Raw genomic sequence first — 26,791 nt, forward strand, 5'->3', positions numbered from 1 at the left:
GAGACAGAAAGTGAGCAAATGCTGTTGAAATAACTGTGCTAACACACTTGCTTGATGCAGGGTTGCCACAAATCTTCAATCTGTGAAAAATGCAATATCTAAAACGTGCAATAAAAGCAACATATGCCTGTATATGTGTATGTATGTGTGCGTATTGCCACTTGATCTTCACAATCTCTCTTCTGTGCATGTATCATTAAAATTCTATAGATAAGTAAACAGGTACTTGAAAAGCTTATTAACTTGGCCAATGTCACAGAGCAATTAATTGTGAAGCTGAGATTCACAACTAAGTCTATATAATTCTTACTTTAAGACTTTCTAGGTAAATGAAACAGCATATAAAAAGGTATAGGGGACTATCTTGGTGGCACAGTGGTTAAGAATCCACCTGCCAATGCAGGGGACACAGGTTCAAGCCCTGGTCTGGGAAGATCCCACATGCCGCGGAGCAGCTAAGCTCATGCACCACAACTACTGAGCGTGCATGCCACAACCACTGAAGCCCACGCGCCCTAGAGCCCGTGCTCCACAACAAGAGAAGCCACCACGATGAGAAGCCTGCACACTGCAATGAAGAGTAGCTCCCGCTCGCCACAATTAGAGAAAGCCCATGGAGCAAAAAATAAATAAATTTATTTTTTTAAAAAAAGGTATAGAATCATGAATTCACATAATGCATTTAGGGAAAAGCAAGTTCTTCAGCATAATTGAAAAGTAAAAAGCTCAAAAGAAATATGGTTATTACAGAGGCCCCAATCAACTAACTGTAACAAAATGAAAAAAAAAAAAAAAAAAAAAAAACTTTTGAGAGATAGCCTCTTCCACCGGAGGGCAGACAACAGAAGCAAGAAGAACTACAATCCTGCAGCCTGTGAAACAAAAACCACATTCACAGAAAGAAAGACAAGATGAAAAGGCAGAGGGCTATGTACCAGACGAAGAAACAAGATAAAACCCCAGAAAAACAACTAAATGAAGTGGAGATAGGCAACCTTCCAGAAAGAGAATTCAGAATAATGAGAGTGAAGATGATCCAGGACCTCGGAAAAACAATGGAGGCAAAGATCAAGAAGATGCAAGAAATGTTTAACAAAGACCTAGAAGAATTAAAGAACAAACAAACAGAGAGAAACAATCCAGTAATTGAAATGAAAACTACACTACAAGGAATCAACAACAGAGTAACTGAGGCAGAAAAACGGATAAGTGACCTAGAAGACAGAATGGTGGAATTCACTGCTGTGGAACAGAATAAAGAAAAAAGAATGAAAAGAAATGAACACAGCCTAAGAGACCTCTGGGACAACATTAAATGCAACAACATTCGCATTATAGGGGTCCCAGAAGGAGAAGACAGAGAAAAAGGACCAGAGAAAATATTTGAAGAGATTATAGTTGAAAACTTCCCTAACATGGGAAAGGAAATACCCACCCTAGTCCAGAAAGCACAGCAAGTCCCATACAGGAAAAACCCAAGGAGAAGCACACCGAGACACACAGTAATCAAACTGGCAAAAATTAAAGACAAATAAGAATTATTGAAAGCAGCAAGGCAAAAACGACAAATAACATACAAGGGAACTCCCATAAGGTTAACAGCTGATTTCTCAGCAGAAACTCTACAAGCCAGAAGGGAGTGTCATGATATACTTAAAGTAATGAAAGGGAAGAACGTACAACCAAGATTACCCTACCCAGCAAGGATCTCATTCAGACTCGATGGAGAAATCAAAAGCTTTACAGACAAGCAAAAGCTAAGAGAATTCAGCACCACCAAACCAGCTCTACAACAAATGCTAAAGGAACTTCTCTAGGCAGGAAACACAAGAGAAGTAAAGGACCTACAAAAACAAACCCAAAACAATTAAGAAAATGGTCATAGGAACATATATATCAATAATTACCTTAAACGTGAATGGATTAAATGGTCCAATCAAAAGACACAGGCTCGCTGAATGGATACAAATACAAGACCCATAAATATGCTGTCTACAAGAGACCCACTTCAGACCTAGGGACACATACAGACTGAAAGTGAGGGGATGGAAAAAGACATTCCATGCAAATGGAAATCAAAAGAAAGCTGGAGTAGCAATACTCATATCAGATAAAATAGACTTTAAAATACATTACAAGAGACAAGGAAGGACACTACATAATGATCAAGGGATCAATCCAAGAAGAAGATATAACAATTATAAATATATATGCACCCAACATAGGAGCACCTCAATGCATAAGGCAACTGCTAACAGCTATAAAAGAGGAAATCAAGAGTAACACAATAACAGTGGGAGACTTTAACACCTCACTTACACCAATGGACAGATCATCTAAAATGAAAATAAATAATAAAACAGAAGCTTTCAATGACATAATAGACCAGATAGAGTGAATTGATATTTATAGGACATTCCATCCAAAAACAGCAGATTACACTTTCTTCTCAAGTGCGCATGGAGCATTCTCCAGGATAGATCACATCTTGGGTCACAAATCAAGCCTCAGTAAATTTAAGAAAACTGAAATCGTATCAAACATCTTTTCTGACCACAACGCTATGAGATGAGAAAAAAATTACAGGGAAAAAAAACGTAAAAAACACAAACACATGGAGGCTACACAATACATAACTAAACAACCAAGAGATGGCTGAAGAAATCAAAGAGGAAATCAAAAAATACCTAGAGACAAATAACAATGAAAACACGATGATCCAAAACCTATGGGATGCAGCAAAAGCAGTTCTAAGAGGGAAGTTTATAGCAATACAAGCCTACCTCAAGAAACTAGAAAAGTATCAAATAAACAATCTAACCTTGTACCTAAAGAAAGTAGAGAAAGAAGAACAAACAAAACCCAAAGTTAGCAGAAGGAAAGAAATCATAAAGATCAGAGCAGAAATAAATGAAATAGAAATGAAGAAAACAATAGCAAAGATCAATAAAACTAAAAGCTGGTTCTTTGAGAAGATAAACAAAATTGATAAACCATTAGCCAGACGCATCAAGAAAAAGAGGGAGAGGACTCAAATCAATAAAATTAGAAATGAAAAAGGAGAAGTTACAACAGAGACTGCAGAAATACAAAGGATCATAAGAGACTACTAAAAGCAACTCTATGCCAATAAAATGGACAACCTGGAAGAAATGGACAAATTCTTAGAAAGGTACAACCTCCCAAGACTGAACCAGGAAGAAACAGAAAATATGAACAGACCAATCACAAGAACTGAAATTGAAACTGTGATTAAAAATCTTCCAACAAACAAAAGCCCAGGACCAGATGGCTTCACAGGTGACTTCTATCAAACATTTAGAGAAGAGCTAACACCCATCCTTCTCAAACTCTTCCAAAAAACTGCAGAGGAAGGAACACTCCCAAACACATTCTATGAGGCCACCATCACCCTGATACCAAAACTAGACAAAGATACTACAAAAAAAGAAAGTTACAGACCAGTATCACTGATGAACATAGATGCAAAAATCCTCAACAAAATACTAGCAAACAGAATCCAACAACACATTAAAAGGATCATACACCATGATTTATCCCAGGGATGCAAGGATTCTTCAATATACGCAAATCAATCAATGTGCTACACCATGCTAACAAATTGAAGGATTAAAAACCATATGATCATCTCAATAGATGCAGAAAAAGACTTTTGAATAGCATAATTATATCTGGCTTGTGCACATGAATGAATGGTGATTTTATTAAGTGAGAAAAGAGAATAGAAGGGTGCAGCTTTGAAGAAGTAAAAGGGGAGACAGGTTATGTTACAGACATGCCGACTTTAAGGTACGTATGGAGACAGCAAGGTCAGAAAGACCAGTTGAAAATATAAGTCTGAAGCTCTAAAGAAGGGCAAGAGTAAAGGCACAAACTTGGATATCCTCACTTGAAAGGTTTCATCAGTGAAAAAACGAAAAAGTCAAGGATAAAACCCTAGAAAACAATTTTTAAGAGGAAGGGAGAGAAAAGATAATAATAAAGTAAAGAAGCCAAGAGGAAGGTTTAGAGAAGTAGGAAAGAACCTGGGGTACACAGCACCATAACCATCAACCTTAGAGAGAATACGTAACAGAAAAATCCACAGATAAAACAAAACAGTAATTAATAGAAAAGAAAGGTCACTTCCACATTTGGCAGGAATTGAGGGTGTTGAAAAAGTGATTGAGGAAAACTCAGTGGAGAAAAAGGTATTTAAACCAGGCCTTGAAGGAAGGGGGTGATTTGAACCTGCAGAGATGGAGAGGAATGTTTCAGCTGGAAAGCAAAACTAGAACAAAGAACTGAGGTAGCAATACATTGGGAAAATGTGCTGAGAAGAGCAAATAATTTCTGTTTTACTGGACCACTGGTATGTCAAGGGTGACAGTGAGTGAAAAGTCAACATAGGCCATTACCAGATAATGGACCTTGAAAGTGAGACAAAAGAACTTAGGGGTTTTGAATGCCACTATATAAAAACTTCTGGAAACCATGTATAAGATGAATTATAAGAGAAAGGGGACAGTTAAGACAATATTTATAATAGCTCAGATGAGATGTTGTATAAATCTGAGCTAGTTTGATAGAAGTGAAAACGGCAAAGAAGCTGATGCGTTAACCAGAAGAATTTGGCCAACAGCACTGACCAATGCAGTTGTGCTCAGCTTTTGCTGAAGTTAAATAACTGGATTAACGAAAAGGCAACGTCATTTCAAGACAAAGCTAAAATAAAGAGCATCTGTCATACCAGAAACAGATTACTCCATTAAAAAAAATCTCCAACTTAACTGACATGGTATATATAGTACTTGTGATGAATATCAGAAATTCCCTTTATCATAGTAAGTCATTTATAAATCTCTAACATCTTCAATTACTATGAAGAAAGTGAATTTGTGGCTTCTTCTTATAAAAATATAGTTGAACATAAGGCTTTTTTAGTTCCAAAACATTTATTAATGTTAATGTATACTTTACATGGTCTTACATAGAAATGTTTACATTACTTACCAAATCTGTACATATATCAGTATATGCTATGAGCTTATAAAATATGGCTTCAATTAGTCTTTAGGAAAACTAATAGCATATCTTTGAAAGTCAATTTCCTGTAAATCTCAGCAAATAAGTAAAATATAATTATAACATTAAAATCTAAAAACAAAAAGCTGAAATTTCTCTAAATTACACATGCAATAACTATATATTAAGCTATAAAAATATACATAAAAATTTCAACAGACAAATGCAGGAAAGTTTATAGTATGGACTCTTATGTAAGATTCTTTTTAATCTACAAAGAAGTCTTAGCTAATATTTTCAATAAGCACAACAATGAAGAGCTTTTCTAAACCAAATTTGACCAAACTTCTATACTTCCTTCTAAAAACACTGCCCTTCTATGAAAACTTTAAAATCCAGTTGCCCCAAGAAGACTGATTCAGGCTCAAAAACCTAAGAGATGGACTTAGCACTCTAAGTAAAGCAAAAATTACAGTCTATCCCTCAGCCCAGCTGTTTACCACTTTATGAGCTACACAAAGAACTATACAAATGTGTATAAGAGAAACATGAAAATGTGAACTATTTTCCAGAGGTAAAAAAATCATATATTCATATCCATCGCATCAAGAGAAAGAAGATACTAGTTATTTTCATTATACACTTGTTAAGTATGATTGCCTGTTTAAGTTTACTTTAACCATAAGAGAACCTAGGAAACAAGTATATCTCTTTGGTTTACACCCAATGAATCCAAAATGACGTCAGGTTTAAACTCTAAACAGTACCTTTTTGACCAATAACAATACGTTCTCTTTCTAAAGAAATGTAACTCAAAGATTATAAGAATCATATATCCATATATATATATGCATATATAAAATATTCAATTAATATAAAGATACCAAATGTTCTTAAATAATCAAGGGATATAGATTTATGATTTCTATAGTTCATGGATCTAAGAAAAAAAAATTAATACAAGCACATTTGACATCATATTTAATTAGGTCATAGCAAATATATTACAGTGATGATACAAGACTGAAATACATTAAAATATACAAATGTACACACTAATTGTTAGAATCTAGCCCATTTGCTTAATTTTTCATGTCAATATTTTTTTTTTTACTTTCAGTGAAATTAGCAAAGACCAGGTATCAAGAAGTAGAATACATGGGTAAAGAATTTTTTATTTAAAAAAATCCTGGAACTACTGTTCCAGTAGTATATGATGAATATACTATTAAAAAGAAACTTAGGATAACAACATATTCTTAGAGATATATATCTAAAGCCATATGCCAAAACCCAAAGTGGATGCCATTATATTCTCTTTTTTAGAAATTTAAACACAGCAGGAGCTATCAGGAGGGAGGGGAGGGAGGGAAGAAGGGAGGGAGGGAGGAGAGGAAGGTAGGAGGGGAGGAAGGGAGGGAGGAAGCAGGGAAGGGAGGGAGGGAGGAGGGAAGGAAGAAAGGAAGGAAGAAGGGAAGAGAAAGAGAAAGGAAGGAAGAAAGAAAACTGAAATTATAAACAATGGATAGGCTTTGTATCAGCTTAGACAATGATGAAGAAAAGCATAGTGAAACGAAAAGTACATCTGTAATTAATCAGACTACAGGACAGTCAAAATGTGAAAAAGAGGTTAACAGCCACAGAGATAGAGTTTTAAAAAATTACCATTTATCTAATTTTAGAGTTCCAGAAGAAGAGAAAAGAGAAAATGGAACAAAACTAATATCAGAAGAGATAGGGCTTCGCTGCTGCCACAGTGGTTAAGAATACACCTGCCAGTGCAGGGGACATGGGTTTGAGCCCTGGTCCCACATGACACGGAGCACCTAAGCCCGTGCACAACTACTGAGCCTGTGCTCTAGAGCCCGCGAGCCACAACTACTGAGTCCACATGCCACAACTACTGAAGCCCACAGGCCTAGAGGCCGTGCTCCACAACCACAGAAGCCACCACAATGAGAAGCCCACGCACCACAATGAAGAGTAGCCCCCGCTCTCCGCAACTAGAGAAAAGCCCGCGTGCAGCAACAAAGACCCACCACAGCCAAAAATAAAATAAATTAATTTAAAAAAAATTTTTTTAATGAAGAAAAAAAGAAAGAGCTAATGGCTAACAATTTTCCAGAAGTGACGGAATTTTCCATAAGTCATTTGCTGCACTTCTTGAATCTGTAGCTTATCACGCTTCTTAAATCCATGGATTCAACCCATACATTCAAAAAGCCCATCACATTCTAAGCAAGGTAAATAAAAAGATATCCATACCTGCTACATCACGGTGAAACTACAAACACGAATTACAAAGAATAAGTAAATCATAAAGGTAACCAGAAAGAAAAGACCAATTACCCTCAAAGGAGCAGTAATTAATGGAACCAACTAACTTCTCAACAACAATTATAGAAATTAGAAGACAGAGGAGTAATAATCACATCGTGCAGAGGAAAAAAATGACTGTCAACTCAAAAACATCTAGGTGAAACTATCCAACAAGGACAGGGACAAGCATTTTCAAACAGGAATATACTGAGAGTCTGCCAACAATGAGTCTCTCTCTGGAAAATTCTCAACGATGCACCTCAAGCATAAGGAAAATGATTTGTGATGGAGAGTCTAAGTTACAAGAAGAAATAAAGAAAAAATGGTAAATATGCAGGTAAATCCAATATACTTCATCTACATAAAACACTAATAACAGCAACGCCTTGTAGAGTTGAATATCTATTAAATATATAAATATATATGCAGATTCTGAGTATATATGTAAAAAATACTAGAAAAAAATAGCAGAATAACAAGAAGAAATCATTGAGGTTCAAATGTCTCACAGTTTTTTGTACTTTTCAAGAGGAGGATAAAGATACTCATTTGTTGGGCTTCCCTTGTGGTGCAGTGGTTGGGAATCCGCCTGCCAATGCAGGGGGCATGGGTTCGAGCCCTGGTCCGGGAGGATCCCACGTGCTGCGGAGCGGCTGGGCCCGTGCGCCACGGCTGCTGAGCCTGCACTCTGGAGCCTGCGAGCCACAGCTGCTGAGCCCACGTGCCACAACTGCTGAGGCCTGCGTTCCTGAAGCCTGTGCTCCGCAGCGGGAGAGGCCACCGAGATGGGAGGCCTGTGCACCGCGGCAGGGAGTGACCCCCGCTTGCCGCAACTGGAGAGGGCCCTCCTGCAGCAGCGAAGATCCAATGCAGCCAAAAATAAATATGTAAATTAATTAATTAAAAAAAAAAAAAACCACTAGAGTTTAAAAAAAAAAAGATACTCATTTGTTTAAGGCTTTAATAAGTTAAGAATGCATGTTAAAATTTCCAAGGAAATTACCAAAAGAAGAGAAGCAGAGTATGTAACTTCCAAACTGGTAGAGCATGAGAAAAAAAGAAACAAGAAAATCAATTCAAAACAAGTAAAAAAGAAAAAAGAAACACAAAATGGCAGTACAAATAGAAAGCCAAGATTGGAATAGTAGGAAAAAAAAAATGTACATCAGTAATTACATTAAAATATAAATGTACTAAATATTCCAATTCAAAGACATGGACTATCAGGCTGGATAAACAAACAAAATCTATCTTTATGCTCTTTATGAATGACATATCTAAAAAACATAAGTATACAAAGAGACTGAAAAACATGAATGGAAAAAGAAATACCAGTTGAATTCTAATCAAAATAAAGCTGCAGTATTTATTATCAGACAAAATGGATTTGGTGCACAAACTAACTCTACAGATATAAAGAGATGACTACATACTAATAAAAAGTTCAATATACCAAAAAGATATTATAAATATGAATATACCTAGTTGCAGAATCTCAAAATAGAAAAAGTGAAAAGTTACAGAGCTTCAACAAGAAGTTTATAAATCCACCAACACAAAGAGACTGCAACATTCCTACAAATTAATATTTAGATAAACTATCATATAGTGTACTCTGCAGTTGTTGAATACAGTATCTATATAGGTCCAGAGCAGCAGTGCTTCTCAAACTTTAATTTTCATAAGCATTAATTAACTGGGGATCTTGTTAAAACACACACTCTGTCACAGTAGGTCAGGAATGCAGCCTGAGATTCTGTATTTTTAACAAGCACCTGGGGGATATCAATGCTGCTCATCCTCAGATAGCATTATGCCACAGAGCAAGTCTCATCAAATCACAAAGAATTTGTATTAAACTACTTTCTCCAGCAACAAAGCAATCAAGAAACAATAACTAGAAAAAAACCCATGCTTAGAAATTAAATACTCTTAAAGTAACTCAAGGAATAATGCAGACTCCAAATCAGAAAATATAAGTGGAGGATTTTTTTTAAAAAATCAAAACTGGCATGATGCAGCTAAAGTAATAAACAGAGGGGAAATTATATCCTTGAATCCTTATATTTGAAAAGAAAGGTTAAAATTAAAGAGATAGGCATCAACAGTTTTTTTGTGTGTTTTGTTTTGTTTTTTTGGGCGGTACGCAGGCCTCTCACTGTTGTGGCCTCTCCCGTTGCGGAGCACAGGCTCCGGACGCGCAAGCTCAGCAGCCATGGCTCACAGGCCCAGCCACTCCACGGCATGTGGGATCTTCCCGGACCGGGGCACGAACCCATGTCCCCTGCATCGGCAGGCAGACTCTCAACCACTGCGCCACCAGGAAAGACCCAACATTTTTTTTTAATTAGGTAAAATACAAAAATAAACCCAACAAAATAGAGCAAAGAGAATAACAATCATGAAAGAGATTTTAAAAAATCAGGAAATAAACATAAAATTAAGAATGTTGACATTCCCAAAAGGAAATGTTCTCTCCATCTCCCTCTTCTCTGCTGCAAAGCTTTCAGCTCTTTCAGATAAGCCTGCCTCCCTATTATAGGCTTTTTTTTTTGGCGGGGGGGGGGCCTGTTGACCCCTATTTGGACTCAGACAGTGGTCTGATATACTTCCCAGCTATAATGCAATGTCCACTTCACTCTCTGTTTCTACTATTCTGATACCCTGTATCTACGCTTAAAAAAGATATCTTAGTTATAATTAAATAATTATCTATAATTATTTAATTTTTGTGCACCTTACAAGCTTGCAGGACTCGTGAAGGCAGATATCTTGTATGTCGAGAGTTTAACTAAGCTACTCCACCGTATTGCTGCCTCGACACCCATTTTGTTTGGCCAAGTGGCCTGCAGAGACCTTAAACTGCCACTAGCTCTCTTGGGCAAGCACACTCCCTAGATAACAGCCCACAGAGTCACAAGCAAATTTAAGTTCTTAATATGACTTCCCCAACAGCCCTTGTGATGGGCAGTCTCCCCCGCCCCCCAGGGCCTTTTCTTTTTGTACCCCTTTGATAAGACCCCCATGGAGTTTACTATTCCCTGTCGTTTGGTATGAACCGCCCAATCCAGACTTAGCCCTGGAACCCCTGAAACCTCCACCTTGGGACCCTAATAAAAGCATAGACCCTGGATTCTTTCACACCCTCCGTCTGCACTCTATCTTGACCTTCTGATGTGGCTCCACAAGGCATGCCATATACTTCCTCCAGGACCTGTGGGTAATAAACTTCTTCATTTCAGTTTCTCTTGCCGTCTGTTGCTGAACGCAACTCACCATGAGGCAGCCTGTGCTCTACTTGACAAATGTTAATTTAACAAATTCATAGCATAGTCTATCCTGTTTGTTTTCCATTGTTCCCCCTGGACTTGGTACACAATAAATACTTATTGAATGGGGAGCGGGGGGACACAACCAAAAGGAAGTAGAAAGTAAATAGCCTCATGCCCTGACTTCAAACAAAATGGCAGGTAACCAAATGAGAATCTAATCTATCTTTAAAAATTTAGGAGAAATGAAATTCTTAAATTTCATCAAACATTCCATCAAAACAAAGTATATGTGTTTAGATCATAAGACCAAGGATTAAAATACTATAGAATGTCCCTTTAGGAACCTAACAGGTTGATAAAATCAATAACTGTTTATTCACTAGACAAATGAACAATTCTATCAGCAAAAATTTTCTTTTGTTTTACTTGCTGTATGTTCATAAATGTCAAGGGAATGGTTGAAGAAGAAAATAACAGTTTATTTAGCTGGGTAAAGGGTTTCATAATAACCAAACTGCATGTGAAATTTTATTACAATATTTTGTCAGCTCTGTGATGTCTGACAAATTAAATTAAAATTTCTATCCAAATTAGCTGAACCACCTTTTACCCACTTTCCTTTATTTTGACCTCAGACGTGATAGATACGAAATAATCAAAACCTTCATGTCAGGCAGACAAACTTTCTATAGCATTAAGATCAGGTAAGAATATCACTATGTATTTACAGTTCTAAAATATATTCTTAAGCATCTTTCTGTTCTAATTTCTAAGTACTTTCAGCAATCTCTGTTTCATTTACCCTAAAATTATTTGGCCATTATTAAAGGTACATTATCCAAAACAATCTATCTGAGGAGGTGCACAACAAAATGAGTCTTTATCACATTCAATTCAAGAAAACAAACCTCAAAAGATTTTCCAATTATAATTTAAATGAAGGAAATTTTTTTCACAATGAAAGTATTAAAAATAATTGGATCCTCACCTCAGCAATGCTTTAATTAGAAAGAAAAAATTAACAAATATGGGCTGTATCACATAAATTAATTGTGGAAATCAGAGTGGGATTAATACTCTGATAAGACACAATAATGATGCCCAAATCATGCACAATTTTTTAACCGCAATGAGTTTCTACGACTTATTCAAGATAATATCCTAATAACAGGCACAACCTTTAGTTCTCAATGTAGAGAATAATACAAATATCCAGGGAAACATTATAATAACAGGTCAAAATTACAATCTCTAAAATTATAGTCAAATAATGTTTTATACTGTGATATTCAGGAATCCACAAGAATGAAAATATCCCAAACACTTCTAAACTTTAAAATCAAATTCCACAAATAGCCAACATTTACTAAGTATTCACTGTAGCCCAGCCCTCTGGGTGCCACTTAAAGAAAGGGGCTAAGAGAGCTCAGAGTGGGAAAAAACTCCTGAAGTCATTTAGAAAAGACATGATAGTGGCTTTGACTGGAGTAGTAACTAGGGAAGCAGAGAGAAGTGAAAAGATCCCCAAGTTTAATTAAACTTAGAACCTACAGTATTTGCTGATGGGTGGGTTGTGGATCAGAAAACCACAAGGAGGGAACAGGAACAGAGAAGGAACAGAAGTTTCAAAAATCTCAGGAAATCATGGTACTCCCTAAAGAGGAAGGACCAGAAACTCAATGTCTACAGAACAGAATAGCACAGAGAGTTGGAGACTCTATTCCAGAACATCAAACACCCAAACTTCAAAAAGAAGGAAGGGGCTTCCCTGGTGGCGCAGTGGTTGAGAGTCCGCCTGCTGATGCAGGGGACACGGGTTCGTGCCCCGGTCCAGGAAGATCCCACATGCCGCGGAGCGGCTGGGCCCGTGAGCCATGGCCGCTGAGCCTGCGCGTCCGGAGCCGCAAAAAAAAAAAAAAAAAAAAGAAGAAGGAAGAAGTGCTCGAAAACTCAACCTGAGTGAGCACAAAGTACACATATTAGCAATAGTGTTCATGAGAGACAACAGTCCAGAGACATCGAGCCAAGTGTACAGCAGGGCACATCTGGCAGAACCTCTGGTTATGCTGGTCCTATTGTCATGTCAGTGTCATGTTCCCATGGGCCCCTGAATCCTCAGTTTGGCCATTTGAGAATTCCCACAGTAGAAGATTTTACTGTTTCCAGCTAGAGCTAGGCCTAGGAGTCTAAAACAAGAATCTCAGAGGTAAAGCTGTAAAGGGGGAGAGGGACATAGGCAGCTCTGTTAGCTTCAGGTCTGGCCTTTGCCTCTGACCTCCATTCAGAGAATTTAAGTCAGAAATTTTTCCTAGTCACATACTGCACCATTCATCCACAGTTCCCCGATCTAAAGTCTACTTCCCACTCTTTACCCCATGCCATCCTGAGTGAACAAACAGGGTGATGATGACTTCTGCCCTTTGGTAGATTCAGGCATGGGGCTCACTATGAACTGGTCTTAAGCCTAGCTCGCTGACCAAAACACGGAGCCCTCATCCTCATGAAGAACAAGAATTCCATGACTCCAAAGGGATGCTGACACTCTAGACATCAGATTTTAGCACTAGGACCTGAATTACAGAACAGTTTGTCAACTGAGACCTCTTACTGATCCTTTAAAGATATTGTGAGAACAGTATATACGTTCATGAGATTCCTTCGTGTTTTTATGTGCAGTGGTAGTTTGTTAATTTTCCAGGTGTATGGTATTCTATTATATAAATATACCCCGAAATATTAAACTTTCTACTTTTGGTTGACATTTGGGTTGTTTCTAGTTTAGGCTATTATAAACAATGTTCCAATAAACATTATTTGACACATTAAAAAAATACAATATGACAACTAAAGAGTATTTCAACCTACCATGCTGATTTGCTCATAGTCAGCTAAAGATTTTATTTTCAACATACTCATAAAATTAGCATCACCTTCAACGTGACCAACATTGTCTTATATGTGACCATATAAATATAAAATATGACATTACTTAGAGTTAGAGAACATGTCTGTCCTGTGCTCATTTTAGTAAAATTAATAAATGAACTATTTGTTAATTTTAACTGATCTTTCCATTAAGTCACAGGAACAATATACTATTATCATCTAAATTAAAATAGCTTCACGGAAAATACATACAAAAATATTCCCTGTAGGGTTACTTGTAACAGCAAAAAGCAGGGAGTAAAATAACTAGTTACATGAATAATGGTACATCCATGCAAAAGAGTGCTATGCAACCAGTAAAATGAATCTGGAAGATCTAGAAGTACTCCTGTAGCAACATCTACTAGGGTGGGGAAAAAGCAAGAGGTGTTAGCATGTATATACAGTATACTATGATTTGTGTAAAAAGAAGAGGAGGATACATTTACATTTTTATATGCCTGGAAGAAATCTGGAGGGTTACAAAAGAAAATGAAAACAAGTTTTATCAGGGGAGTAGGACTAGTAGACTAGGGGACTAGGATAAAAGAGAAATGTTCACTGTATACCTTTAATATTATTTCCCTTTTCTTTCATGCCTTTTGTACTACATGTGAGTATGTCTGCCTGGCTGTCAGAAACAATAAAAAGTATATTTTCTGAGGCCAAAGAAGCATAATTCAGAAGGGCAGCTATATAGAAATTTATATATTGTTATAAGAACATTTGACAATGACTTAACACTGTTACTGAGCAAGACAGAGCCTAAGTTTTTGGTGGTGGTGGTGGTGTTGGCTAACTCAGCACTGTGATCATCAAGAATCAGAGCGCTACCTTCATCTTATAGAAAAAAGATTCACGGCCAAGACTTCATCATTTTTAATAATGTGCAAAAATCTCTACAAAGCTCTATTTTAAAAATTTGTACCTGTATTCTATAATATTCTAAAAATCAAACCATTGTCTTTTTAATAAGCAAGTTCAGAATCAGATAAAAGAGATAAAGACTGTACCATAAAACACCAGAAAAAAATGAGTTTAAACAGTAATTGATAATAACTAAAATACATAGAAAGGGACCAAGTTTCTCTTTAGTACTACAGTTCTTCACAGTAACATTTGTGTTCTATGTTTACAGCTATGTTCTTAGACTAAATGTAATTTATTAGATTAGTACTGTGTCAGTTTGACCATGCAGTTAAAATGAGGTACCATGATTCACCTAGTGGAAGCTACTCATATTACAGACACTGTAATCAGAAAAAATTTTACAAATAAACTTGGAACTCAAAATCTGGAAAAACGCTTAGATATCGTCCAGCCCTTCAATTTACAGATTAAATAATTGAATTTCAGAGAAGTTACACAGTTAGTTGAAGGCAAAAAGCAGAACTCCTCATTCCATAGCCAGAGATATTTGACTGTAAACTACATTACAAACCTAATCTTCAAAGTCATAATAAATATCACTAATATATTTCCTATTATATGCATTAATGAAGACAGAAATTGTCATAAATTACTGAAACCCACATAAGGACTGATACTTACATTACAGCCATAACTCACAGCTTTATAGAAGTTACCATCTTAGTCATCATTTATAAAAACTGGCTCCAGAAAAAATAAAGGTGAGTTAAAAATCTGGGAGGTAAGAAAAAAATACAAGAAGTAGCAAAAAGCAGCTATCTGGCAATCTTCCATTCAAATACCCAGTGTGACAATATTACAAAATTATTAGACTACAATGGAAATCCAGTTTATGTCCTGGCAAAAAATGTCCAATGTGGATACAAAGTAGAAGCGACAAAAGTTTTCAAACATTACCTATACTGCCTATTATATAATACAGTATGTGAATATGGAGTAAGTCACCTTCAAATTTTACCTCAAATATAGATCAGACCAATGAATTCAGTTACGGTTTACTACCTCTATGTGCAAACCACAGATTAATCTGAAAAAAAAAAAAATCACAATTTTTTCTCAAACAAAAATGTGTGGACTCAGGTTCTGAGCTCTTATAGATGTGTAACAGATTCTACTGGAAAAACAGGGTTAGCAAGGAGAGTAATGGGATATTAACAAAATGGCCGGTTTGTTGTCCTAGGTTTTCCTGGCCAGGAGAATGGAGAATGGAAAAACTGAACCATGAAATCAAAAAGGCATCTGTCTTCCAGGTTTCTCTCTGCCAATGTCTTGAGAAAAATGTTTGAACTTTCCTGTTGGCTTTGTATGCAAATAGCTCCAGATGCAAAGTGAACCACATCTAAGTTATTTGGTTCAACATCTGCTGGTCCAGTTCCCATTATTCCTTCTAAAGGGTCGGCTTGTGAAAAGACAGTTTAGTTTGCCCTCTATATAAGCTGTTTTGAAGGAGCTAATTTGGATTAAAGTATCTATCTGGACCACTTGTTTTTCCCTTTGATGGTCAATGCAGTCTAATGTGGTCTGTGTAGTGCTGCAAGGAACTTAGAAACATATTGGAAAGGACAATATTCAAGGTTTTGCCTCCCACCTCGCCTTCTAGGCAATTTATATTTATACAGTTTAAAGTAAAAAGTGAACAGTCATTTGCCTCTAAAACAGCACCACCCACACTGTACACAATGGCAACATGACAACACTTTCTGACCTAATATACTTTTCATGCAACCTCTATCACAGATTTGAAACTAAAGTTATTGATAAAAGCACTTGCTAGTATTAACATTACATTTCATGAGACACCTTGTCATTTGAGATGACACATTTCATACAGTATCACAAAAGTAGCATAAGTTGGTCCACAGCACATGGCACTTAGTGTCTGATACACAGTATATTTTCAAACATGTGATAAATGAGTGAATTAGTGAATGAACAAACAAGCAAATAATTAATTTAAATAAATATCATGGATTCTGAAACTTTGAGTCTGCTGCAATCAGAAAACATAATCAAAAATGTACTAAAGCCAAACTAAGACTAACAGTCTAATGTTCTTAGAACTTGTAAGGTCAAGTAAAGATAGAGTCCTTCTTTCAAAAGGGTATGGTAGGAAAGATAACTTGCACTGGAAGGTAAAAGTGGAGAAAAAGGAAGAAATGAGAATATCTATCTATTTATGTCTACATTCTGATATATATATATATATATATATATACATTTGCATTTGTATGTATATAAACGTGTATATCAGAAGATAGACATTCATTTCGAAAAGTTACTTTCCTAAAAGGCAGAGTATTACCAGTCTTATAAAAATTTACAAAAGATAGTTAATTGTTTGAGAATGATTTTGAAAAAACAAGAGATTTCTTAGCCAAAAAGAAAGTTTTTTCTAAAAAATATAGTTCTATAAGAAGCAAATTCAAAAACTTCCTTATATCTCATGCTATGAAAAATCTGGAATGATTTTTCTTTGGGAAAAATGTTTAGAAGAATAATATTTTAAAAAGGAGGTAAAAGAACTGGATACTATTATTGCTGCTTCTAGACTCCTAATATTTTGAACTAAAACTTAGTCTAACTTCTGCTGTCCTCTACTGTTATCTGCCTACACACTGTAGGACCAGGGAAAAAATTAGAAAAAAATAGCAAAATAGCTGTTCTCTCTTTCTGAGAATCTGTGACTACTCTTACTAACCATTATCCCCAGGTTATTTGTCTGAATTGGGAATGACCAGGAAAGTTAACTGAGCCCAAGAGGAAATAGCTTCTTAGCCATCTTTGAATAATTATCTAAGATTTCCAAGATTACTATAATTTTTAAAGAAAGCTTAAGTTTGCCTTCCTCTAACTTGTGATTAAAAAACTACTTAAATACCCTCAAAGAATTAAAATAAGCAAAAAGATTTACTTGAAAGTAAATCTGCTCTATTAATTATCAAGAAACAATTACTGATTAGCAAGGCACAATGCTATACTTAGGTACTTTTGATTAAAAAATGTTTAAAACACGGTCTCTGCCCTCCAAGGCTTAGACTAAAGTAGACATTCAGAGATGGAAATCATACTGATAAAATCATATCTTTAAAAATACAAATTAGTACACCAATGTTCATAGCACCATTATTTACAATGGCCAAAGGAAGCAACCCAAGTGTCCACGGACGAATGAACAGATAAAGAAAATGTGCCCTGTACATACAATATTATTCAGGCTAGGAAAGGCAGGAAATTCTGACACATGCTACAACATGGATGAACCTTGAGAATATCATGCTAAGTAAAATAAACCAATCACAAAAAGAAAAATACTGGATGATTCTATTTATATGAGCTATCCAGAGTAGTCAAATTCATAGAGGTAGAAATTAGAATGATAGTTGCCAGGGACTGAGGGGAGGGGGAATTGGATAGTTATTGTTTAATGGCTACAGAGTTTCAGTTTTACAAATGAAAAAGTTCTAGAGATTAGTTGCACAACAATGTGAATATAATTAAAAATACTGAATTGTACACTTAAAACTGATTAATATGGTGGGGGGGTGGGATATATGGGAGATTGGGATTGACTATATATGAAATACTATACATATAATACATATATTTATATACTATATATAAAATACTCTATCATATATAAAATAGATAACTAATAAGGACCTACAGTATAGCACAGAGACCTCTATTCAATACTGTGTAATGACCTATATGGGAAAAGAATCTAAAAAGGAGTGGATATGTGGATATGTATAACTGACTCACTTTGCTGTACAGCAGAAACTAATATAACATTGTAAATAAACTATACTCCAATAAAAAAACTAATAAAAAGCTAATTAATATGGTAAATTTTATGTTATACGTATTTTACCACAATTTTAAACAAATACAAATTGGCATAAGCTAAGTGCCAAGCAAATGGTGCAGAAAAAAATGATACAGTAGCTCAGAAGGAGGAGCAATTATGAGATATGGAACAAACAGTGAAAACACTATGTTTTTTCTTAAAGGAAAAAATAAGACTCAATTAAGCAGACAGGAGTTGAGGGAAGGTGTGACAACCAGAAGCAATGGCAAACAGATAGGAACAGACATCATCTAGAAACAATGTAGATCACAGTTTGGCTCACAGGGTTCAAACAATAGCCATGGAGACAAGCTAGAGGGTAAGGCTATGAAATAGGGAGGAAAATGACTGAGGCAATTCTTCTCATTGAGTAGCTTTCACTGAAATGAAATAATAATCATCACACTTTTATTGAGAGTAAAGGCAAGAGGAAAAAAGGAGATTCATAATTTCGTATTCATTCATCACTTACATTCTCCGACTCCTTTGATAAAGGAAGTGTAGAGACACATATCATAAGTTAGATGCCACACCTCTGATGAGGGAGGGGCCTAGAGATAATAATTTGTGTAAAGAACCAACCTGAGTATTTCACTTATTCTGACTGGCAATTTTTTAATTTCATTATCAGCATTGCATATAATCTGGTATTTTAAAAGTTCCCACTACATAAATGATGCTAATATTACAGAAAAATGCACGTCCCAAGGTACCTCAATTCATTAACAGTATTGAAGGCTAAAAACAGACATTCTGAGAGACAAATTATCCCAGTTGCTATTATAAAATCATCCTACAACTAACCACCAGCCCTAAAGCAGGATAGTCACTAGGCACGCTAAGCCACTACACTCCGTACTTAACACGATCATTTATCTTAACCCCAAGAATGAACATTTCTATTCTCCCCAAAGCACTTTAAAAATTTAAACCAAATGTTTCTGAATAATCTTCTTGGATTTTATGCTGTGGTAAAATCTGGCTAATAGTCATCTCTTAAAAATATTTTTCATATAGATTACAGACAGCTAGAGTATAGGTAGCAAAACAGACAAAAGGAGAATACTAGTCTTCTTAAACTGGAAAGAATCTGCTTTAGATCTCTTAAAGAGTTCCTATCTTTTCTGGATTTAGTGCGGAAATGATTAAATTGTTACGCTAATCAGCTTGTGCACATCACTCTTATCTAAACAATTTCAAAATACCTGAATCCGAGGCAGAATCCAGCAGCCAGAGGAAGACAAACTATATTCAACAAAGGAGAAAGATTGCTTTTGTTGAGCAATCACCTAACATGCCACTAACTTCAGCTCTTGGCCAGATTTGTTTTCCTTCACTTCTGCAAGTCACTGAGGAAATCCAAAAAGAGTACTTTCTTCAGGTCTGATTTTTTCAGTGAGGGAGAGACAATGTGTGTGTGTGTGTGTGTACCCTAGAGGGATTATTCTTTAATTCTAGTTCCTTAGGCTTTGAGGACTTGACGTACAAATATACAGATATATAGAGATGTGACATATAATAATAAGTTGCTCACAATATACAATACTTTAATACATTGCCACAATAACTATAGGAAAACAAACACTCCTCCTGCTTTCATGCAAAGTAAAGAAGTCCAATCTGGCTTCAACTTCTACTCTGCTGAAACCATTTCCTTCAATGACATTTAGGACTGTCTGTGGGTTTTTCTCAGTCTCAAATCTCACTGACCTCCCTACAGCCTTTGACATCAGCGACCATGCCTTCTTTGAAATGTTCTACTCCTTATGTCTGTGTTGCACTAGCCCCTACTCTCCTTATCTCTCAAGTCTCTGGTCTCTTTTTCTTCCTCCTGTTCTCTAACTATGGACATCCAAATTCCTCTACTTAAGGCTATTCTCTCTACATGTTGTTTCCCCCAGTGATCTCCTACAACTTCAACTGTCATATCAATGGAAAAACTTCCAAACGGAGAACTCCAGCCCACCTTTCTCTGAACTCTAGGTACTTTAAATAGTCATGTCTAAGACAAATTCATTAAGGCCTCATACTGCACCAAACCAACTCCTTTAAATTCTGTTTCTGTTCATGGTAATACCATCCTTCCAGAACCGAGGCTCGTGACCTTAAAAATCAATTTTGATTCCTCCTTCACCCTCACAGCCAGTCAGTCAGATAGTCCTGTTGATGCTTCTTTCAAAAAACAAAGTTACTGAAAATAAACATGAAAGTATTTCATTTTTATTTCATGATAGAACATGAAAGTATAAATTTCACTCCTAAACATAGTGATCTGTATCAAACTCCAAAACTTTTTATAAACTGTCATTTCATCATCTGTATGACAGGAATAATGTAGTTGCCCTACCTACAATAAACAAAACATAATAGCACACTGAAAATCCTAAATCATCATATAAATATCACTATCTCAAGTCTTCCTATCCACTCCCATTGTCACCCTAGTCTAGTCATTTATTCAGATACTTATTCACTCATTCATTTATTCATTCATTTTTCTTTATTCTTTCTACAAAATTTACTGAGGGCCAACTGTAAGCCAGGCACTATGTTCAGCATTTAAGACATAACAATAGGAAAAACAGACATGGTACCTTACAAAACTTACAGTGTAACATGAAAGCCAGAAAATAGGTGCACATAGATATGAGAAGGTTCTCTGGGAAGGCTTCCCAGAAGAAGAAACATTAAAGTAAGAAACGACACATAAAACAAACACGAGTTTATATGATAAGGGAGTGGAAGAGAGTGGCAGTGGGAAGCAAGGTGAGCAATTCTTGGCAAAGGAAACAACACATTCAGAGCCTTCAAACAAGAATGAGCACCCTAATGGTGCCATCCTCTTTCCCACATCTACACCTTTATTCCAAGCATTTTTCTCCCTTCAGAATCTTTCCCCGTTCCAATCTCTGCCTATTGAAATTATATGCATCCTTCAAAGCCCAGATCAATGATATATACGCAGCTTCAAGGACAGTACTTGACTCACACCAGGCATGAAGTAACATTTGCTAAACGAATGGATGACGAAATCATCATTCTTCCCAAATCACAAATCTGCTTCATATTACAAATATGTATGTGCCTGCCCTTGAAGTAAAGGACATGTCCCCACAGTGTCTCATGCATAATAAGTGTTGGAAAAATATTTGTAGAATGAATAACTCTAATAATCTAAAATGAAGCAGAGCTGTTGAAGAATGGTATTTTCATCTTCGACTCCTGACTTCACAATGATTGAGCAGAACAAAAAGAAAATGCAAAGTATTATTTAGACAGAATTATATTAATACTGAACATTAGGTCTTCCATAAAATACCTCACAATAATGGAATTTATTTTGGTATTTATTTTCCTGGATGGCTTAATTCTTAATATTTTTGAATGATTTTCCTGTAGAAAAACGTCTAAATTTAAATACTGTTGGGGATGACAAAACATTTTTATAATATTTTTAGAATATTAAGAAGGAGTCTTTAATTAATGAAATGGACACTAAAAAAATTAGTTGGCACCTCACCTTACTAAAACAAAGACAAATTTGGAAATGTCAATTGTACTTTAATTTTATTTAATGTTCATGATATCTTTTTTGGAATCATGCCTCAAGCCACCATTGCAGAATTGTTACTCAATCCATAATTTGTTACGGAAAAAACTATGTTAAATTTGGGGCATTCCATTTTTCAGATCAAAGAAGGCAAAGTGAAAAGGTAGGAAAGGGGCTTTCAAAAGAAAGGCAAAAATGCTGAATAAGAAAAAAATATTCCTAGTTACTATATAGTAGTACCTGTAGGAAAAGCAGCCCAAGGAATGGCAGGAGATGTAGTTTGGGTTTCACCACTTCCACCATCGAAAATCTCTGCAGCCTATAAAACAAATGCAAAATTATTTTAGAAAATCTGAAAAGTATAAATGCTATTTAAGCAATCAAGCCTCCCAATTCTGCAAATGTAATTCTCTGTAATACCCCACACATTTTCAAATTTCCTCTGAATACTCAATTGCTTTTCAGTCTTCATTGCTACCACCCCCCACTACTAGAGACTACCCCCAGTGTTTGTGCTCTATATCTTTGAGTAAAACTCTTCCTTCCTTTCTCAAATATACCTCCTGCCAATGAAATTTAATTTCATATATCCTTAATCACATTTTCATTTGTGAACTTTATATCTAAGTATTCTAAACTAACTACCACAGCGTTTACCTATGTAAATAAGAAAAATACACCATTTTTCTTCAAAAGTCTAGAGACTAAATCTTTTTCATTAATTATCACAAGACCAAAAAGAGATCAACCTAAAGAAACAGGATTCATCCATATCCTTGAATAATCTACCAGCTGAACTTACTAGCATTCAACATTTAGAGAATTCCTAAAGCTGACATTTAAATTAAAGCCTCCTATTAAACAGTTTTAAAACTATGAGGCAGTCAATTACTGAATGTTGAGTTTGTGGGTAACAGTGCAGAGCTTTCTCTCTCTTAAGTGTTCAGGTCACAGCAAAATTATCATTGAAAAAAAGAGCCAGAATTTCAACTTGGATTCTGCATTGAGTTGTCAGCCAAGGAGAAGTCAATTGGGGCAATCTGCCACAGGAGCTAAGTGACGTAGAATACAGTAGCTACTCTCCACAAGCTATGACAAATAAACATCGTTTATATACCCAAGGATAGAGACCTTCCATATTTCTATAACAGTATACAGAAAGAAAGAACCCTAACAACCGTAATTAAATTGGAATGGCTGGTTAACTTTGTACCTATATAATATTAAAAGGAACAGATCCGTTGAATACACGTTGAAGTATAACTGTTACTCTAAGAAACACTATTTACTCTTTTTTCTCTGATATAATAAATCAAGTAGCATAATAAGATTCAGTAACATAAATAAGATTCAGTCACCCAACAAATCCCAAAATACTAAAGCAAATACAGGAAATATACAAATGTGATAAACAAAAAACAGTGTTAGATGAAATGAAGAAAACAGGTAAGTTCATATTCTAAATATCTCCATACTAACAGCTATTAAAGATCAACAGAAGAGAAAATGATCCTAACCTAAACTCACACTATTCTTTCATGACATTCAGAGCACTGGATATATACTTAATATCTCATTTCTCCTATTAACGTCATTAATTACAGTCCCTATCTCTAACAATCTCCTTTTCACCAAGTTCCAAACTAGGTAAAGGCCTTTCTTAAAGAAAAAGAAAAAAGCAAAAATCACAGAGCTCATTTGATGGTAGTTCCAGGACTTGAGCTCAGGCATCCTGACTCCTAATCCAGAGATTTTCCTGCAAGACTATACTGGCTCCATAAAAATAACTGAGTTACAAAATATTTCAATAAAACGAACACACACTGAAAAGGATTAAGGAAAAGACAGTGCTTCTTCAGCTAACAATTTCCTTACAAAGCATCCAACTAAAACCTAAGAGAATAATCCAACAGTGCAAACAATTAGCTCTATAAGCCACCAAAAGGCCGTGTACTTAATATACTAAATCAACTCATTACAGGTGTAAGCATGAAAATGTGTGACAGATCTTCAATATTCATCCCTCCTCTCACAAGTATTTCCTAAAAGACATGTATCCCAGCAAAATCATCTGCAGACAATTTCCCAAACCTCTTCTTTACTGCTTCCACTAGTAGTACTTAACTACCTCAATTTAAACCATTCCTATGGTCATGACCAAGTGTTCAATAACAATAAATCAGTGTTAACTTTCAGAGGGAATATATTTTAATTTTTCTTGATTTCATTTTTTAGTCCAGAGTTATATTCAAAAGGATCAAGAAAGGATCATGAACACCAATGATAAATAATACATTTAGTATACTCTATTATAATCCCACAAAGTTAAAACAATTACATAAGCAAAATAAGGTAAATAACAGCACATACCTCAAAACCACCAAAATCATCATCATCCATTCTTTAAGTGCACCTGAAAAACAGAAGACATTGAAACAAGCCCACACACAGAGTCATTTATGTCAAGACACTTCTCTCACTTAAAGGTATATATACATTTTGATTTTTTTTTTTTGTTTATAAATTAAAACTATTTCATTTGGGTTAAAAAATATATTTTAACTATATGCATATGTATTTTTAACACAAAAAGACTGAGGTTTTTTGGCTAAATTAGCCATTCTGGCAAAATTAACAATTTCTGTGACTTTTTCAGCAACCATGTATTTTGCCATTTTATGTTGAGACGCCAGGAGTGGAAAAATATTCTTTTACATTTTAATTTGCTTTTCCCAAATTGGCACTAGGGCTCAATTCAATAATGCTTCCTGCTTTTTGCATCTATTCCTCAGTTGTCTGGCAACATCAGCACAAACTCCAGTTCAGAACAGGACTGTGGTGAATTTTTGGAAATCTGTCCCACACCACAAAGGTTCTTCCCTCGGTTTCATGGCCGAGGTTGATTTAGATTTTCAAAATTGATCAGCATTTTTGAGCTGTGGCCACAACTTCTGGAGCATTTTGATATGTGTATTTTTAGCTGAAACTGCTTTGCACTTTTGGAAAAATGTGGAGCAAGTTACTAGGCTGATCAAGATAAATCAAGTCATGTATTCATGGAGACTAGGAAAGAGAAAAACACAAGCGAATATCCAGAATACCTCTCTTCTTTACCCTTAAAGTATGTAAGAGAAACAAGCAGTGGGATAATACATGCTTTATTTTGTCCTAATGCACATCATAAAAATAAAAGGATAAAACCATGAGTGCATGGGCTTTGGAAAAAAAAAAGAAAGAAAGAAAGAAGGAGATGCTTTTATCTAACAAACAGTGAAAGAACTAAAAAACCTGGAAAGGTAAAATGAGTAATAGGTGATATATAGTAAAACAAAAAATAAATTCACAATAAATTGTGAAGTGATACTCTGTTCAGTAACTGGTTTCCTTTTCTTTCAAAAGTGAATATATTCAAATATTAATTATAGTTTTCTTGACCCAGTAATACTAAACGGACTTGATTACAGAAAAACAATCTTCTCCAACTTCTAAAAAAAAAAAAAAACAGCTAGGCAAATTAAATCATATGCTAAGCTCTAATTCTAAAGGTATTTTCCAAGGCATTTTGCTTTGAGCTATAAAGCAGTAGTTATCTACAGCCATGCTTTGCCTTGTCACTAAAATTAATACTAATGCCTTCAAAAATAAAACTCAAAGATAGTCAAAGAAAAATAAACAGTAAAAAACAATCTCAAGGATTGCTTTGTTTTAATAGGCAAAGAAAATTTATTTTCACAGAAACTCAGTAGGTAATGACACTATAAGGAATATGTAGACAGAAACACATTATAAAAAGGGACTACATTAAATTAATCAGAATATGACACCAGTATTGTCACCATTACCCACAATTTAACAATCTGTTGAAAAATTTTTAAAAGATGTACTTCTCCAAAAATTAAAGCTAAGCAACTCATCCACATACACTTAAAAAATATAAACCAGACTTTCAGAAACTTTTGATGGTGGTTAGTATGAAATGGAATTCACATTAATTCTGTGTTGCAAGCGAATAGAAATCTGTATGTGATTACATTTTTCATGAAGGCATTATGAAAGAAGAGTGATATGGATACTGAGAATTAACCGAGTCAAACTATAAACACCAAGTTTGTGTTTTCCACATGTGTCCCACGAATCTCAGGAGACAATTAAAAGATATTTTTAGCATCTACAAACACTGTACCCAAATAACATGGTTTCAAACTATTGGAATTTTTAGAGTAATGCTTCTATGTGTTTTCGTAAGTCATATCCCAATAAGTTATTTGTAAGGTGCCAGAAAATTTGAAAACAAAAACAAATACCCATGCCTAACAATCATTTCAGCTTGTTTGCCTGTCGTAATGAACCAAATACCATCAGTTTCCTAAGTACTGATTTAGCTCTACAAAAGAACATATTAGTGACCACGGATGCTTTCCATACCCCAGCAACTATTACACATTAAAATGCAGATTAGTCTTCCTGTACTTTATTTTCAAAGAAATACTAATATATTTTAAAAGACAAATGTGCCCTGAGTTTCTTAAAATACAGTACTAGAGAAATAAACATTATTATTTTAAAGCAATAACCTTTCTCTGAATAATTTAGTTTCAAATTCTGAAACAGTTTCTGTTTCCTTCTGAACATTTTAAAGAGCAGGAGGAAGCAAAATTAACAACACTGATTTGTAAAAGTCAATTTTACAAAATACAAAAACTAAAAATTAGTTTTTAAAAGGAAATATTACAAATGTGGGCTTCTTTATGGATTTAGCTAGTCCAATACATTGAGAACACTGTTTTGCCTACCGTGCATTTGTAAACCTTTGAGAAGATTTCTAGCATTTAACATTATCCCATTAAACTGCAAATATAACATAGCAATGCCAAATATATCTGTCATCTAAGTTATAAAATTATGAGCCTGGTCAAAAAATTG

General features: G+C 35.3%; 1 protein-coding gene across 3 annotated transcripts in view; it reads right to left on the reverse strand.

Moving 5' to 3' along the window:
• CCDC91 (coiled-coil domain containing 91) overlaps positions 1-26,791 on the reverse strand; it is a 385,980-nt gene that overhangs the window by 270,450 nt on the left and 88,739 nt on the right. For all 3 annotated transcript variants that reach the window (XM_032645518.1, XM_032645520.1, XM_032645519.1), the window contains exons 2-3: positions 24,239-24,281; positions 22,109-22,187 (exon numbers count right to left, since the gene is read on the reverse strand). In XM_032645518.1, coding sequence (XP_032501409.1) covers positions 22,109-22,187; positions 24,239-24,268 — 109 coding nt within the window. In that variant the 5' untranslated portion in view covers positions 24,269-24,281. The remainder of the gene's footprint in view (positions 1-22,108; positions 22,188-24,238; positions 24,282-26,791) is intronic.

This window comes from Phocoena sinus, chromosome 10, assembly GCF_008692025.1.
Source record: "Phocoena sinus isolate mPhoSin1 chromosome 10, mPhoSin1.pri, whole genome shotgun sequence".
NCBI lineage: Eukaryota > Metazoa > Chordata > Mammalia > Artiodactyla > Phocoenidae > Phocoena > Phocoena sinus.